Source organism: Solea solea, chromosome 13 (assembly GCF_958295425.1).
Source record: "Solea solea chromosome 13, fSolSol10.1, whole genome shotgun sequence".
NCBI lineage: Eukaryota > Metazoa > Chordata > Actinopteri > Pleuronectiformes > Soleidae > Solea > Solea solea.
This window is the reverse complement of record NC_081146.1, coordinates 15,770,056-15,788,699: the sequence shown is the minus strand read 5'-3', so window position 1 is coordinate 15,788,699 and position 18,644 is coordinate 15,770,056. Positions and strand designations below refer to the sequence as shown.

At 39.0% G+C, this 18,644-nt stretch overlaps 2 protein-coding genes across 2 annotated transcripts in view; both read right to left on the bottom strand.

Annotated features, from left to right (window-relative positions):
- Positions 1 to 3,090: 3,090 nt before the first annotated feature.
- On the bottom strand, positions 3,091 to 14,264 carry LOC131470806 (proline-rich transmembrane protein 1-like). The gene is made up of 4 exons (XM_058646803.1): positions 14,215 to 14,264; positions 13,913 to 14,079; positions 12,392 to 12,610; positions 3,091 to 4,142 (listed from the first exon to the last, which is right to left on the bottom strand). Exons 1-4 carry the CDS (start codon positions 14,243 to 14,245, stop codon positions 3,993 to 3,995), a joined length of 567 nt encoding a protein of 188 aa, XP_058502786.1. The 5' UTR covers positions 14,246 to 14,264; the 3' UTR covers positions 3,091 to 3,992.
- A 1,656-nt stretch (positions 14,265 to 15,920) lies between these two features.
- The window catches only part of fxyd3 (FXYD domain containing ion transport regulator 3), a gene marked incomplete in the record, with an annotated part of 11,601 nt that continues 8,877 nt past the window's right edge, over positions 15,921 to 18,644 (bottom strand). The window contains 2 exon segments of the mRNA XM_058646974.1: positions 15,921 to 16,452; positions 17,588 to 17,634. Of these exon segments, the coding sequence (XP_058502957.1) occupies positions 16,433 to 16,452; positions 17,588 to 17,634 (67 nt within the window).

The window sequence follows — 18,644 nt, the reverse complement described above, 5'->3', positions numbered from 1 at the left end:
TCCTTGTTTTACTCACATTTTGTTCAAGAAAACTCAACGCTTCTCAGAAAGTATAAAATGCATTCCCCGTTGTGTCCAGTTACATTTCACTTCCACTGGGAGGCAGTAGAGACACATAATTGACCCTGTAAGACAGGGTTTCTCAATCCTGGTCTTGGGCAGAGGTGGAAAGAGTACTAAAATATTCTACACAAGTAAAAGTACTACTATTTTGGTAACATATTACTTAAGTACAAGTTAAAGTACTGGTCTCAAAATATACTCAAGGTAAAGTAAAAAAAGTGGCTTGTTTAAAATGTACTCAGAGTAAAAGTTAGTTACCTTTTTAACAAGGTTGTTCTTTCTTGTGTTGTGCAGTAAGGACACAAATGGACACACATCTCACTGTCAATTTGTAAAGGCAAACCTTTACAAATTAAAGTGCTGACAAAATAAAATATCTAAACATAATGTATCAGTTAAAATGGGTCAAAGGTCACAAATGCTTTAACTTTCTCTCTCATGGACCTTAATTAGCACCAATTCACCTGTGCTCATCATTCACTGTCAAAGTTTCCAGTGTGTGAATTTAATTTTAATTTTTTTCAATTTAGGCCAACATTTTTGACTTTTTTTATGGATGTGTACTTCCCAAAAAACTACACATGTTTTATAAATGACTGTAAAAAGTACATAATTACAGCAATGCGAGTAAAGGTTTTCACCCACCTCTGCTCTGTTTCCCTGCTCCAACACACCTGATTCAAACGGTCAGCTCATCAGCAAGCGCCACAGAAGCCTGATAACGAGCCATTTATTTGAATCAGGTGTGTTCGAGCAAGGACACTTCTAAAACATGCAGGGCAGCAGTGAGTCCCCAGGACCAGGATTGAGAAACCCTGCTCTAAGAGCATCAGGAACACAATGTTGGTCACAAACAAGTGTGTCCAAACTCTGTGGCTGTTCATATGCAATGGCTGTAACAGTGTTACTCAAATGTTATTGTTTTGAATGTCTTGGTGTTTTTTTTACAGGACATTCTGCAGATCAGAATCAGAAATAGTTTACATGCACGACACTTGTGGATATCATTAAATATGTATTGTCAAAGGATGTACAAGCCTGTGATGAGTTTTTTGCAGCTCAAAAGCCTGTTGCACTAGAACAGCTCCAGCACAGTTCCAGTTTTTAAAATAAAAATTCACATGGGCGGGTAGTGTGTTCACACTGAAAATAGACATGTTCTGAAACTGAAAAGTAAGTTTCTAGCACCTGTCGAGTGTAGGACTGCGGACGTGTGAGGGGTTGCAGGTTGGAGTCAATGTGTTAGTGTTAGTGTGAAAGTGCAAAGAGAAAAAAAAACAAAAACTCTGGTTCAGCTGTGAAACATGATTATGCTCCAAAAATGGGATCTGTGTTTTACAACACAGTCAAGGGAAAGCCTGGACACAACATGAAGAGAAACTACCCAACCCTGAGCAACAGCAACACATTTTAAAGCACAAATCAGAAATCCTCATGACAGCCTGGCTGCAAGTGGTTTAAGGGATAGCTGGGACGATCAGGGCCTCTTATGCTGGAAACTTTTGTGACGGACCAATCAGCTCCTCTACAAACACACTCACACCCACAATCAGTCAATAACACACACCTGCAACCCATCACACACACACACACACACACACACACACACACACACATTTAGAGAGAGCGAGTCTTGCAGGTTGATTTCAATGAGCTATGTTCTATGTAAGTTTGTGGTCCCAAAAACTTCAGTTTTATAGACTCTTTCAATTTCAACACCCTTTAAATTCAACTTTATGTCAAAATTGGTCCTGGTGCCGCCAAAAAGACGGCATTTGAACTAGACAATTTACTCATTTTGAATAATCAATAGGTCAAATACAAACCTTATAAACACTAATGGGGAGCTGGTGTGAATAGTGATAAAACGATCATGTCTTTTTAAAGAGCAACAGCACTGACATGTACAGTGTGAAGAGGAGACTCTGTGGTGGAGTTGTTCTGTGTTTGTTACACAGAACAGGTAACAGAGCGTTTATTTTCAGTGTTTCCCCTCCCACATTCTTGCAGCACATTCAATTGTGTCCAAGGAAGCGATGGTGGTCAGAAAAACTCTCTGGTATGCGTGTCAGAGATCAAATGACACGCCATGCTTTGACTGCAAAGGGAAAAAGAGAGTTAGGTTACCTGCAATAAGAATGAAAGCTGTGACAGAAAGGAAGAAAGGCAAGGTTTGAAATTACAAAGGGGTTATGAAGATGAGGGATGAAGGTGGCAGGGGCAAATGAAGAAAAGAAGAATATTAAAGCATGTACTGTATTTGAGGTGGACAGTAAATACAGAAGGGAAGCGTGGGAAGAGCAGCTGACCGAGACAAACAAAAGCAGGAGAACTCACAGTCTCTCATTTCTTTCACAATGCTGATATTTCTCCAGGCTTTTTTTTAATAGGAAATCATGTGACGCAATGACAGCTATGTGACGTGCTTTGACTGGAAACAAAGGGTGCTTTCTGATCAACACAGTGAAGTGACATCCTGCTCATGACTCTGTAAATGACAAATGTGTAATAATAATAACCTGCAGTTCTCAACACAACCTATACTCATTTGTGTCATGCCATATGAGGGCAAATGAGGGCAAATGACTCAACAATGAGTCACCGTTGATTGTTTTACCTCCGTATTTTGTGGGTCTCCTCGTCTATCAGTGTGTCTCTCACGTTGCCTCCTCACTTCCTGTTGAGATTTGCTGGGGAAGAGACTTTTTTCATGCTCCGTTACTGCCGCCTTGCTGTCTCTTCTCATCATGTGACGATTCTCTTGCAGACACACTCCACAAATACGTTCAGGGTTTATAAAAAAAAAAATAGAACAGATGGGGGGGACAGTTGTAAACTTTATGTCAACACAAAAGAACACATGCAAGCGCAAGTGAACAGCTTCTTATTTGACACATATTTCAACGCTCTACATTGGGATTTTAGTAGCTCTTTAAAACACAAGGTGCTGCTGTTTTTACACATGCCTAGTTTTTATGTACCGTGACAAACCCTGGTCGGATTAAAATGAATCCACAATTACCTGTGTGTTTTTTCCCCTTTCAACAGGCTTTTATTTATAAAGAAATCTGGTACAGAGTAAAAATTGTCTTTCAGCTACTTCTACGAAAAGCAGACACACATATTGCGTGACACACAAACCTCCAGGTCAGTGATACATAACATGCCACAGCTTTCACAACACATATCCACAGCCATTGATTAATAAAGTGGCTTCGTCAGCCATTCAGCTCCAGCTTCAGCTCCACTGTTGCTTAGTTTCTGCTGACGTTGTGAGAAGTGGAGTGCTCCTGTTCAGCCGGAATAAAGAGGAGGCCTTCCCTCAAATCACAGATCCTCTGATGACAGACAAGCTCACAGGCTACTTTATACTTTCACTTGTTCAGGGAGAGCGTCCCAATCTCTCTTTCTGTGGGTTATTTACCCTGTTAGTATTTAAATGTACTTCTAAGAGGGTTAGAGGGTGTTAGTGCACATCTAAAGCCAACAAATTGTGTTGATAAGGCAGCAGTTTTCTTTCCGTCATCGTTCATACAACCAGACAAATCTCTGGAAATTAAGAAGGTGAATACTCCTTTGTAAATTGACCAAAACATGTAAAAGAAACGAAAAAAAAACCTCTTTGTATAACACACACAGACTGCATTTGTGGTAGAAGAGCAAAAAAAAGGAAGAAAGATAGAAAAAGAAATATGAACATATTTGTGAAAAGTAGTTGATTGTTAAAAATGATTGCTATCTACTTGATAGTGATAGACATGTAACTCATGTCTATCACTTTCCAAATGGCTTTAACACGATCAGGTGGAGAAAAAAAAACCCCTCTTTGCATTGACATAGTAACATTCCTGATATTGTCTTATCACCTGAATGTAGAATGAAAAAAGGGAGTAAAAAATATAGGAAAGGTTGTTGCAGTTGATTTAAATTTAAAAGTCAGATGCCAAAACCCCCGCGAAGACAATGGAGAGGATAAAGAAACCAAGGCCGATTCCCAGCGCCACGTGGTTCAGTGTCCTGGCCGTCTTGCTGCTCCGCTCTGCTTGCATCTGGTCCCCAGCATGGTTGGCTTCACGGGTCTGAAGGAGACAACGAGGTTTCAATTAATAAAAAAAAAGACACGAGCGTGAGGTTAACGAACAAAATATGATCTATGGTCTAATGATGTTTTGATAGTACATGTATATCTGATAGAAAATCTTACAAGTCATGTAACTACATTGTGAGAGTTACATCTGAAAACCTGATTTCATGTTAAAGAATAATCATATGACTATGATGAAAGTCACATCTCTCCAGAAGCTTCTGAGGAGTCACTGCATCCTCATATCCTGCCAAGCAATGTATTTCTGGCTCAGCAGTCCTTGTCAGTGTGTGTGTGTGTGTGTGTGTGTGTGTAGGGGGACGAGACCAGTAGTGGTTATGGTTAAGGTTAGATTAAGTCTCTGAAGTGTCCAAGCAATGTCCTCTGAAGTCATGGAAACCAGTGTGTATGTGTGTGTGTGTGTGTGTGTGGGGCCTTCTGTCTTCCTCCAGACTCTGAGTCACAGTGAAGAGCGATGGGTGTAAGTGAGCAGCGAGACTGATATTTACTTCAACAAAAAGTTCATAATGGATTAATTTTGACTTAATATGCTGGAAATATAAATATCTTCTGTGTGGCTGAGAATAATTTGAGTAACAATAACATCGCCGAACAACAGCTGCCACATGTCACTGGTACAAATGAGCACAAGGTAAACGGCACTCATCTACAACAACAGCAACCAAGCAAAATGCTACTTAAAGATCCCAGATTTTTTGTGGTGTCACCAAATAGAAAATGGTGGGCTGACACATTCTAGATGGGCTGTGGCCCCTTGTGGGCTGTGATGGTACTGCAGCCAAACTGCAAAAGAGGTGATGAATTAAACATATGGAGATTTTGCAAAATGCAACAACTTCAAAATGACATCACATCTTGTTTATGAAAAAGAGAACATGTAGTTTCAGGTTTTGGTGGGCTGAAGAAGATTTTCAGAAAATAAAATGGCTGGTCTCGATTATTAATGTGTCTGAAGATAGTTGGTAGCGAACAGACTTCTGCATTGACATACAAACCCACACGGCATTTACTCATTTTCTCTTCCGATCAAATTATTTATCATTTCATTTATCACAATTATTTGTATCAGCTGTAATGGTTAGAATGTGATAAGAATGTAATAACATCCAGGTTTAACTTTGATTAAACCAGTTCAACGATCAGAATCATATTGTAATTCATTGTGAGGCTTTTTCCTTTAAACACATTGATTGTCCTTGTCTGACAACTTTTTTTAGGTTATATAGTATATATTTTTTAAGTACTATACACTATTAAATCGTGTCCTTAGTGCTTTGTTAAGGACTTTCAGTCAAACTTATATTAATGAACCAAGAGGTTAGGCAAGAAAGTTGATTTTTAGGACTAAAAATGTGACTTCAAACTATCAAATTGAAAGTATGAAAAGAACAATGTGGTAAACCTAGTTTTCATCCAGCTTTGATAAAACGTCTGTCACATACTGCTGTGTTTTGTGTGTCTGTATATTCACTTTTAACATCACATTGATCATTTGCTGCAACGTTTCCCGACCAAACATTGAGCTCTGAACCTCATTGGTCGATAGAAAAAGCCAACGTTCCCCCTGGACAACACGTGTGTACCTGTTTTCACACTGAACACAGATGCAGCCTCAAGGCTATGTATTTCTTTTTTTAAAGTGGGCTCAGTGATTTATTTATTTTTTTACTTTTTTTAAGTAGGTAAAAAAGAAATCAAACCTTTAACATCACCCATCTGGAATATATCATACTGTAGCTTTCTGGGACACTGGTTTGTGCCAGGAGCTCGGCCCCAGGAGAAGGAAAATACACACTGTGACAGACAAAGTCACAGTGATTTATCGCCTGAATTAGTGGATTGCTTAAGTGAATTTGAAACTGCACTGATAAATATTCTTTGTAATGTAAAAGAGGTTGTCAATGGTGATGAAAATGATCACTCGTCAAGCCTGAACATGTCGGAGCTGACAATTAACAATGCGCTTATAGTCATAGTGGTTCTCTAGGTCGTGCAAGGTCAGCTATGGACTTTTCACAGGGGTACATTTATTCCCAATAAGATCATTTGCTCTCTCGTCATCCCTCTGTTGAGTGTTGGTGGCGGTGTTCATTCAACATTCCCAACTTGCATTACCGTTAAATTCCCGTCAGTTAAACCTGTCTAACTGTGTTCAGATGGAACACGTGTCATAGATAAGGAGCCAGTGCTGCAGTGAGGGCTTTAGTCATAATGAGTAAGAGTGATGTCTACTGCTGAACAAATATTTACTCTAACTGTGGTCACAGCAGCTACTGTGTGTGTCAGTACAGTCATTTACATGCATCATTTCTCGTCTTGAGCTCAATAAGTCTTTGCTTGAGGTAACATTAACTTTAAACCTGCTCAGCTGTGTTTTATGCATTTTATTTCCACTCCATTTGCATGCGTTAAATGTGCCCCATACTGTGGTGTTCTCAAATTACCTTTCACCTGTCTTGACTGGCAGGCAGCAGGTGTTTGCCTTTGTGTCATTCTCTGCAGTTCAGTGGGGTTTAACACATACAGAAGGCGCCTCTGTTGGGACTTGAATTCCTAAATCTGGCCGTGCAACATCATGCAACGCTTTCCACAAACACATGCGGTGAAAGAAAGTTGTAGATGCTTCATTCATTCATTCATTCTCTGATGAAATGTACAACTATTTGTGAAAAAAAAAAAAAAATGATGTTTTTGTCCAGGGCTGTAACAATATTCTTTTGTCCCGATACTTTTTTTGAGATAATAACCCATGAGTAACGTTTCCAAACTCAAAATGCACATCACATGTCAGTCAGTCAATCTGACATTTATCGGAAAAGGAATACGTACAACAGAATGTTGTTGTTTTTTTTAAGTTATCTGCTACTATTAGCTGAACCCTGCTATTGATAAAATAAACACAGAGAAAATCAAGTACTTTTTAAACTACAGCAGAATAAAAAATGCTGGGCCAGAAAATTTAGAGGCCGTTTCTCAATATCCATACTTGTGCGTACTTGTCCGTACTTGCGTACTCCCTTACTTGTGAAAACGTCATCAGCCTCAGTCCAAGTTCTGCTCCAATTCTCAAGTCCGTGAACAACGAGTACGGTTCTCAAACCCGGAAATGTTCTCACTTCGCCCATTTTACCAAGTATGCATCGGGTGGTGACTTGAGCGTACTTGGGAAAGCCATATATCCCAGAATGCATTTCGGCGGAACATAGCAGCAAATATAATACAAATATAAATCTGAAATAAATATTTTTCTGTGTCACGCAGTTTTAAGATCATTTGAGGCGAGAAATTGGTTTGTGTATTAAGATATGACGTATTTATACAGTTAATGTGTGGATGTCCATCCCCCTGTGGTGCTTGGTAACAGAGCAGCGATGTCTGACCCGCACAAAAGCATCTCTTGTCTGGACAGTGGTCACTGCAGTGTTCAGCATGAGTCATGACATTAACAGTAAGCTTGTTCCACAATAGACTGAATCTCTTCCACTCTTTTGTCTTTCATAGCTGAAATGCCACAGAGAGCGTGCTCAGTGGAACAGATTCCAGCAGCCGGCTCCACTGTATATAGTTTCCACCACTCCCCGTCTTTCAGAAGATATTATATATATTGTGTATATATAAACGGCATGATATAAATTGAATGTTGAATTTATTATATATAAATTAGCTTTATTTTAATCGGGTCAGATAGTTTGTCCACCTATAAACTACAATTTATGAAACCTCTTTCAGTCTTCCTCTTCTTTTTTTAATCATATATAATGTATTTCTTCTTTTGGTCCTTCAAAAAGCAAAACAGGTTTATTTCGCTCATTAAAATGCTTAAATAATGAATAAACCTATCAAATAAGAATATCACAAAAATCATAAATGTTTTCAGAAATGTCTGTTCTCATGTGTTGACATGTGAAAGGAGTAACATATCCCTTGCACAATGACGATCTGCCATAAACTGCTCAGTGTTTTTACTGAGTTTATTCACCTGGTCTGAGAAATACAGTAGCGACAGGGAAACCAGGAGGTCAGCAGTGGTACGTAAGTCTGACTTCCTGGAAACACAACAGGAAAAGTGTGCACTGCTGTTCTGAGGATAACATTTTTCAATTTCTGCTGCTCTGCTGTTGAGCACAGTAATAACTCACAAAACCCTTCTCATGAACAATGCCCTCTCCAAAGAAAAGCAACAGTAAGGACCTAAGATTTTTTTTTTTTTTTTACCATATGTGCTTCAGTGATTGCATACTATTGACAAAAGCCAACATGGAAACGTAACTTTATTAAGTGGGTAAAATGTCTGTACTGAAATTACAGCGTATAGTTTAGCTGTGTGAACTTTAAACTACTTTTAAGTATTATCATTACAGCTTCAGGTCTGACTCTGAACACAACAGTGCTGTTACTTTAACCATTTGAACAACAAACCAAAATAACTTTTCCCTCTACCCTATATATCAGTAACAAGCCGGCACTTATAATAGCTCAGACGCTCCCATATGATTACTGTGCGGTTAGAGATCAAACAGTTGAGTGTGGCTAAATTTGGGTTTACAATAATGAGCTCTAGAAAAGGCAAAGCGGGTCTCGGTCAGCGCACCACTTAGTCCGGATCAGCGGTTTGTGTGTAGACATTCATGGTCCTTAGAAGATGAATTTAATATTCTTCTGATTATTATATTTTGTACGATCATGAGGTTGACCCTGCACCCAACTGCAGATGTCATTTAGTTTTTTCTGTCGTGAAATTGACATAATATTTTCCCTATTCATATTGCAGCAGATGTAGATATAAATGTACTTCAAATAAAATAAATAAACATAAAGAAATAGAATAGCATAGAAGCATAGAAGTGAGGTAGGTAGCAGCAGCATATTTAGCCTACTGTAGTCAGTTGCCATATCGGCAGATCTTAGTGTGTTTGCCGATATCCAATAATACATTTTAAAGCCAATATCTGCCGATACCAACATCATGCTGATCATATCATGCATCCCTAGTCATGTTAACGTACTGACAGCAACTGACTCTGACACAATCTTACAGTGTTTATTTTATTTATCAACAGACACCTAACACTTACCGGTGTGTAAAGGTATCATGGAAACTGCAGTCTGTCACAGTAGATACCCAACTTTGTACCAACCCCTTTTACTGTATTAGTTCTTGTACCCAAAAACCCAACAACGCACTGCAAATCTAATTCAGTTTTCTTCTTTACCTCTGAGAAAAAGCGTATGGAAGCAGCCTTTGGTCACTTGGGTGACAAAACACACAGTTTATGTTTTTGTTGCCAAGCAAGTATCTCTGTCTTTTACCAGGAATATGTAAAAACTACTAATGCAGGCATAAAGTTAACGGGACATTGTGTAACTCTCCTCCCCCACTTCCTTTTATATTGTGAATTTCTCAGAAAAGTGATGTAGAGACCATTGTGGAACAATCAAGTACATGTAGAGTGCTAATATAAATGAACAGGTAAAATTAGGTGCAGGTCAGGATGAAAATCCAGTGTTGGTGTAGGTGTGTGGTCTCTGCACACTCTGTATGTTCTGTTCCCACACACTACTTCTCAATTATGCAGCTTAACGAACAATATGATCTGGGAAATTGTACGGTGGATGCAGTCACTGTGATGCTGGAAAAGCAGCTAACAGCTAACAATTAATGGAAATGTTATCGAAATCCCAATACAGTCTACTGCAATTTTCAAATCGCAGGAGGAGCAATATTCTTTAAAGGGGACATATTATGCTAAATCAACTTTTTAACCATTTTAATACTTATATTTGGGACTCTGGAGGCCCTACCAGTCACCAAAGTGTGGAAAAAGAATACACAGTCCTTTTTTTGTGGTCCCCCTTAGTGTAAGTATAAGCGATAAAACATGCAATGTTGAATTCCCTGCGCTTATGACAGCAGCATGCGCATTTCACCGCGAATGTTACCACCCCACCACTAAGTTCACTTCGAGAGCTCCACCTTAGCTCCACCTTGTCCCTATAAAATGCGAGAGTGCAGGCGAGGGAGGAAGAGCGGTATTATGTCAACGCTGAGGGACAAGTGTGCTGTTCGTGGCTGCACAGTGGAGCACAGTGTTTTAAACAAACTTCCAGCAAATCATATCCAGTTCCTGTCAAAATCCTTCTGCCCTATTGTTAGGATATGTTCATTAAAAGCAAAGAAGTACATGGATGGTTATAGTGGCACAAGAGGAGAACACTATTATACAGACTTATATTATATATGATATGAAAGCATGTGCGTTACTGTAGAGAAACAGGATGGGATTTTGGGTTGAGTAACTATGCAGAAAGAAAGGGAAGCTTGAGAAAGCACAGTATCCAGCCTGTTCACTAAATACAGCAACAACTGAGGCTGCACCAGGGGTTTCCAAAGGGTTTACCAGCACCACATATGAGCCGACACTGAACGTACCCCATGCTTTTAAGGGAACATGTTTGATCTTGTCACGTCTTCTGTATCTTCACAGTAGTGTTAAATATAAAGGACTTCATACCGAGCTGCTGACCGACATGTTTACTGCTGTTGCCACCTTGTGATAACAAGGTATCGTTTTATATAAATATCTCACCCACAACAGCAATACCACTCCGATTCAGTTATCATTTAAGCTGTCAATATTGCCAGTATTTGGTATTTTAGTATTTGTTAAGTGCCTGGCATAGACAGCCTAAATTTAAAGAAAAAAAATGTAATGAACTCTAAATTTCAACTTAATTCATGCTTTGTTTACAACAATGTGTGCAGCAGAGAGGAAGCAGTCTCATTCAGTGTTTATGTAAACACTTACATCCTTCGAGCTTCATAATAACCAAATTAAAAAGGACCATATCACTAACAATTTTCTTCAACAGTTTTTTGGCTTGTTGATCACTGAACTATCAATACTGATTTATATGTTATGTAATAAATAACAAACACCAAATGAAAAACATTCTTCATTAAAAAGGAAGTTGGACTGGTCCACATGATATCTTTGAACCTGCTGGTTAATATTAACATGCTGAGCCAAGTTAGTTGACATTATCGTCCAGAACTTACTACGTGCTAAAGTTCATGTTTTCCAAACTGTTATTCATTGCTCTCATTTGGAGCTGCTTGTGCACAAACATGAAGGTGCCTTCATCACTTCATCTGTGATGAAAAAAAATTATACTGTCATTTAAACTGTAATACAATTTTCTATTTGAAGCAATGGGGAAAAGGAGCCATTTTTATACCATTGGTGTCAGATTTGGTACAGAAACACACAGGTTTCAAACTGCGGCTACTGAAAAAAACAGTGGATGTGTGTAAATCCTGTGACAAATGCCCCAGATGATGAAATTAGTTTGGTTTAGCTTCCTCTGTGTCAGGGTGTAGTCAGCTCAGTACTGAAGATTTAGGCCTCAGGCAAGCAGAGTCACAACTTTGGAAGCAAACAAAAATCTGCTCAAGATCACAGTCAAATGGTTCTGTTTCTGTGGATGCAGGCATCGGGCAACCATACTTATTAACCAAGGCCTGTTCGATAAAGAGCAGACTAGGATCTGTGGCTCTCCTGTATAGTGTCTAGATTCACGTCACATGATTTCAGCTCAATCACATGACGTAGTAGTGGATTATCAAAGCCAAGAGCAAAAACAAACAAACCCAACAACCTCACAAAACAAAAACACAATTCTGCTTATGAAGTGGAGAATCAATCATATAAGGTTTCAGAAGTGAATTTGGAGACATCAGAATTCACATGCAGCTTCTACAATACGCAAGAAAATTAGAATAGAATACAATAGAAAGCCTTGAAAGTCATGGAACAGTAAATGCTTCAGGTACTATGAAATTGCAGAAGCCTCATCTAAGAGTGAGTGTGTATGTGAGTGGGGTTGAGTCAGTGTATGTATATGTGTGGGTGGCGGGGGGGTGTCAGTGTGTATGAGCATTCAGTGCTGCAACATATTGTGGGAAAAGGCCTTGAGTGCATCATCAGACATCTCAACATTCAGGATAATCTTTTTTCTCTAGCATGCATAAACACAACCATCCAAACAAATGAGGCAGAGGGCCACCCACCCTCAAGTCTGGTCCTGTCAGAGGTTTCTACCTACAAGAAGGTTTTATCTGTATGATTTGATTCAACACTAAACAAATTAAACAGAATTCCACTTTTTGTATGTTCCCAATGTTTTAAATAGAATGTTCAGGGAGTGTTAATAAAGCAGACTCACTGAGATGGAGAAGATGAGGGCAGCAATTCCAAGTGGCATGCAGCAGAACACGGTGAAGATGGAGTAACACAAGTAGTCGTTGACAGGGTTAACCAAAGGGCCTCGAGCCACATACACCGTGGGCTGGACAATGGTCGGTTGACCTGGGTGCTGCTGACCCATGATATATCGGTGTGGTCCATATCCTTCACCTCCATAAGGTGGTGGAGGTCCGTAGCCCTGCAGGCCACATACATACAATACAATTACAACTCTTTTTCATTCACAACAACTAAAAAATGAAATAATAATCACGTCAGATTTGAACGCACAAGTTGGTTGGTACTGACCAAATTACACTGGCAGCACATCTAATGGTTCTTTTCCACGATACAGTTCTAGCACAACTCGGCTCTGCTCTATATCGGTCTGGTTTCGGGCACTTCTTTCCTACTCAACGTGAGTGTCGTTTTATGGTGACACAAACTAGTGACTTGTAAAGCAGTTCTTTGCAGTGTACTGAATCATTAGAATCAGTTCATTTAAAAGATTTTATTTCACTATTTCACTTAAAAGACCGACATGAAAATCCATTGAACTGTGCCTGTGTTCTTAAATTGTTACTGAATCCATAACTCCTGCACTTTGTTGTCTATCTAGTTGCACTTTTATATTTCAGTGGGTTTTTTTTTAAAGTGATATCTCCCTATGACACGTGCTGCTGCCTTTCTTGGCCAGGTCACCCTTGTGAAAGAGATCTGGATCTCAGTGGGTCTTTTGTCTGGTTAAATAAATGTTAATTAAACGGGTTGTGATTCTGCTCACCATCGCTGGCTTTCAATAGTGCTGTCGCTATATACTCCTCTGTTAAATATTGAGATTTTGGTTATGTCCTTTCTAAATGTTGGAGATTAACGCATGTTTTCGGGATTTTTAAGTCTTTTTAACTGATCTACAGTTTGGCATTGTTCGGTTTGATACACTCAGTGGTCGGCAGTGACGCTATATTATAGGCACTATCCCTAATGGAAAAGCTGTCTCGGGCTAGAACTGTAAATTGGAAAGGCGCCTTAACACAAGAGTGTAATGAAATGTAGGAGTGCGGTAGATGTTCTTCAGGCAGCGGCTTTTAAATCTGACATGTGAAAAGCATTACATTTTTTTTCCTGACACAAGAAATGAAAAGGGAGACTTATATTTAAGAGAAAAGTAAGTCATTTATTTAACATAAAATCACGTGGTCTGCCATACCAGTAATATCGCGAAACAACGATTCTGTGACAACTTCCCATTTAGCATGTGTTCAACTAATAACATCATCCATTACGTTTCCAAAATTGCTATTTCGGTGTTTGCTCTCGTTCCACTGACTTAGATCTTGCGTCAGTTTTTGGTGATTTCATTGTTCGTGGTAATTCAACGTAGATATGTAGACTTAAGAAGTTCACAATGGGTTTTATAGTATCATAATAATAATAATAATAATAATAATAATAATATAATTATACATTGAAGAAAACGACTTAAAAGCAAATGTTTTACCTGCGGTTGTAGAGGGTTGTAGCCAGGCTGAGGGTGTCCCGGGTAAGTGGTGTCTTGGTAGGCTGGAGGGGGCATTTGGCCCATGGAGGACTTCTCTCCTCTGTACTCCATTGGAGGGGCACTGGCAGACTTACTGGGGTCCATTATACAACAGCTGCGACTCTGAGCTTTCAGGTGATTTAAAAAACAAAAACAACAACAAAAAATGTGGCGTTTACACTTTCCAAAAACTGGTTCCTGTAACGAGTGTCGTTAAAAATGACAACGTCCGACTAATGTTTCGTTTTCCACAAAACACTTACCAACAAACTGGTCGAGCCAAGAGATACTCATTAAAGTCAAGTTACGCAAAGCGAATAGAACATCCGCTATCGTTATTTTCAACTTAAAAGGACGGTTCTAAATGACGTAAGAACGTTTGCTTGTGGATATAGTATGTTCAATATTTTCTTAATGAATTGGCCTTGAGTTTTAAAAACCTCCATAAAAAACACACGTCTAATAAAACCAAACCACAGAACAGACATATATGTTATAATTGATTGAAAGTGCAACCACCATAGCCGTCTCACTGTGTAGGTAATAGAATGCCATTTAATGGTCGGACCAGTTATATAATGACTGTCTAAGACGATTTCATGTGTACATTTCAAAGATCTGTACTTACTTTACTTTAACAATATGATGCAAATGATGTTAATGTGGCCGCACAAAGACTGCAAATACTGTCAAATAAAAATAATAGAAGAAGAAAAACTAAATAAATCACTTAAAACTAACTTTTAAACAATATGTGACTTCATTTCCGGTTGAATTCTGGTGACTGTTGGCGAAATTGACTGTATTGCCCGAACCAATAAATTAAGAGGGAGGGGCCAACAGTTGGGGCCTCTCACAAACGCAAACAAACAAAATGCCATCCAGTGGATGGCATCCACAGGTCCGCTTCTGAAATGGTTTGTTTGACATGGAAAAAAAACGAAAATTAAAAAAAAGAATATCGCTAGTAGTTGTTTAAGTGCAAGGAATTTACGTTGGTGTTTTTACACAGTAATAAGATTCAAGAAGATTTAGAATTAACACATTTAAACCCAAGGCCAATTCAATTTAATATAACATTTAATTAAGAAGAGTGAACAAAAGAGAGAAAATCCTATTGCATAAATAGTATGTTTATACGAGTTAAACTCAAGTCAGTGTTTGCTAATATCTGAGACCAACTTTAAGTCACATAAGTTCAGTCCAAATGTACATGATCACATTGTTAAACAGTTACTATTGCACAGTACAGTATCTCTTTGCACTATGTCATGCTTGTACTAAACTGTTTTTTTGTTACTGGCTATATTAGCTGTCCCTGACTAGTCAAATCCAAGAGGTTGGATGTGTAAATATGAAAATAGACAATAGAAATATGTGCACCCAAATCATCACTAGATGGAGCCAGAGCATTTCTGAAACTAGATTCTCAAAACTGCCTGTTCAACATCATGTGTTTATGAAGAGGCTGTGATTATAATGTGGCATTGACCCGATTGTGAGAATTATTAAAAAGAAGAAAAGGTTGAAATGGCTATTAGTATTATTTCCTTTGTGTAAGAGCTAGAACCACCAAAGGTCTGCAATTGCTCAGATGTGCACCAACTGTATCTGGAGTTTATTTTTTGTCAAACCTGTAACCAGACCAGTGTTGACAGACCATGTTGTAACTGAAGAAAAAAAACAAAACATTTGAACATTTCCAGTCCTTGTGAGCAAAACCTCAGCCATAGTTTACAGCAGAAAATATCCTTACACAGCATAGCTAACGTTCTGAACATCATATTTGCGAACAATGACCCAGTGTCTTCTTATTCTAATGACACTGACAGTTAAAGTAAGATTTTTGTTGTGCTAAAAAAACAACTTAAAAATGGACAGTGTTGTGTTAATTGAAATTAATTTCAGTGGATTTCTCTTTCTCTCACACACAAACACAGGGAAAATAAGAAAGGCCCATCACTCGCAGTAGTTTCGACAGTTGTTTTATAGAAACATGACAGACTCATCTAATCACTCATGGACACGTGTGTTCTGTATATTTGACAGGACAGAAGGTTAGCTCGGCCACAGTAAGCCACTAATATCTACATCAACGTTTACCATATACATACAGCACAGACAACAACAGAAGTGATGCGAGTCACTGACACAACCTACGGTACATAGACACTCAGTTTTTTTGGTAATAGGTTGGTGTGACTGGTGTAGGAAGTGACTTGAACATGAAAATGACAAATATTGTGTGTACAGGATTTAGGTGTGTGTGTGTGTAAGTGTAGGTGCAGGCTGCAGCACAGTAGTTCAGTCATCAGGCAGAAAGCAACACTCCTCACTACAAACATGACCACTTTCAGTTGATCTCTCTCTCTAAATGACACAAAAGCCTGTCACTGCGGGTCTCAAATCCTGCTGCTCCTCCTCCATGTTATCTGTTGGTTGCAGGTTTGGGGAGTGGAAAGTGTGTGTTCTTGCTGACCTCTAGCAGTCGCAGGCACGACCTACAGACAGACAGGATGGTACAGGAAAACTTTTATAAGTAATAACACAAAACTGAATTAAAAGCTGTAGTATGTAACTTCAAAAACAAATGTCTGTTAGATTCAGGTTATTATTATTAGTTCACAAAATCAGCTCCACATCACTCTTCCTGTGTGTGTCTCTTAATGTAGCAGTGATTTGTATCTGTGAAGACACACAGTGATACGTTTTACATCACAGCTGATGAGTGTATGTGTGTGTGTGTGGGGGAGAAACAGAACGCAAACTTTAGGTTAAGGAATGAACCCCAGTTCTCCAAAACTACGTGAGGTAGTGCAGTAAGACTAGGGTGTAGCGACATTAGCAGTCTTTTGGTGACAGAAGTTACACACTGGAGATTTAACACATTTAGAGCTTTATTTCAATTACATGAAGACTTGACAATTCCATTCCACATTACCGCCACAATACACACGCAGTCATTTTTTTTAGATGACTAGTGGAAAGAGTGTGTGTGTATGTGTCCCTGGAGGCTCCTGCTGAGTTGCTTACACACACCCGGTGTTTTTCCATATGGGCCACTTGTGTATTTTGTCTACATCCAATCTTCCTGAATCAAACTAGTTTGGTTGAACGTCGTTTGCGTCATCAGGGATTTAATTAGTAAGCATGTGGAGATTACACGTGGATAGAACTCATGGGAGTGACAGGCGTTGGTTTTTACTGTCGGCCCCATAAAATTCACCTTTTTGAGGCTGCACCACAGGCTAAAAAACAAGTATGGTCGTTTTCCGACGCCAACCACCCTTTTTCCTTCCCTCCCGCCCTTCTAAATGCCTGCCAAACACCCAGAGTCCCACCTCCTGTTGAACAGCAAGGTCCATGACATCCCAGTCCAACTCTATGGGAGTTTTCCATACAGTGTCAGTGTGAGTGCGTGACATGTGGCAATTACAATGAAACAGATGGACAGTGTAAATATACCTTCAGACCTTAGCCTGAAATCAACAGGGTGATAAAACCTTTTCTGTTTCAAAGGGAAAGAAAGTGTGTGTGTATTCGTGAACTAATAAGGTCTAATAACTAATAAGGTCTTAGACCTACAGCAGGCCCACATGCAGTGGAAGGATTACTGCTTGATGAATTTACAGTTACCTTGGTCAGTGAGCATCTGCTGAGCATTGCTTCCTGTCCTCCTCCTGCTGAGTGAAGGAAGGAGAGTTAAATGAGAGAAAGACAACAAATTTTCTACAAATTACTTCCAATACAAAGAGGGATGAAGAGATATGAGACTCTGCACGGGTCAGTATCCGTCTAATATCAGTCAGAATCACTGGATCAGATATCAGGGGAAGAAAAGAAAGCGCCACTGCCCTCATGTGGCCAGAACATGAACCAGGGCTGCGTGCCATGTCAGTTTCTTTCCTTTATCTGAGCAGAATATATACTGTATGTGAGAATTTTGTTTTTTTAAATGTCTAGGTGGTACATGCATCGGCACAAATGTGATACAGCTGAGCTGTTTTGTTAAAAAGGGGGGAAACAAGACTTTATCAGACTGGCACTGGTATTGGATGGGGATGGCACGACACCACTTTTTTAGGTATCTGCCGATACCAATATCACTCCGAAACAGTCATTTTAGACCTTTTTAACTATGAAGCTGTTAACAACACATTTGTGCCATTTCAACGAAGCAATTCACCAACCGTGTAACAAATATTCTTCTCCCACAAAGCCCACAACATGACTCTTAATAAAATGCTGTTTTATATTTCTACAGTCTGCACATAGTAAGGCATACAATCTATATAGGATTTTTGGATTGTATACAATTTAAAATTTTTATGTCTGATATCTGATCCAGAGATTTAAACAATTACTAAGTATCAGTATCAGCTCAGCCCTAGTATTGGACAATACAAAGTAGCACGAAGCCATCCAAAAATGCAACTTGGTTAATAAAACATACACAAACTTTGGTCTTAGACAAATACAGTCATATAGAGTCCTTCAAACTGCATGAATTATTATTATTACCTCTTGTTCTGGTTGAACTTGCATCTGCAGTGGCCACCTACAAGAGAGAGAAGAAGCACTGACTTTCTTTGTATTATCTTTGTGTGTGTGTTTGTATATACTTGTGTTTGACAAAAACCTGGTCCTAATGAGGCAGAACCTCATTTCTGAGGAACTGGTTAAGTTAATGGCT

Excerpts from the sequence above, each read along its gene's own strand:
- LOC131470806 (XM_058646803.1), bottom strand. The coding sequence starts at position 14,245 with ATGAGTATCTCTTGGCTCGACCAGTTTGTTG. Across the intron at positions 12,611-13,912 it reads ACAACCCTCTACAACCGCAG|GGCTACGGACCTCCACCACC; the intron begins GTAAAACATTTG and ends TGTGGCCTGCAG. Across the intron at positions 4,143-12,391 it reads CCCTCATCTTCTCCATCTCA|ACCCGTGAAGCCAACCATGC; the intron begins GTGAGTCTGCTT and ends TGTCTCCTTCAG.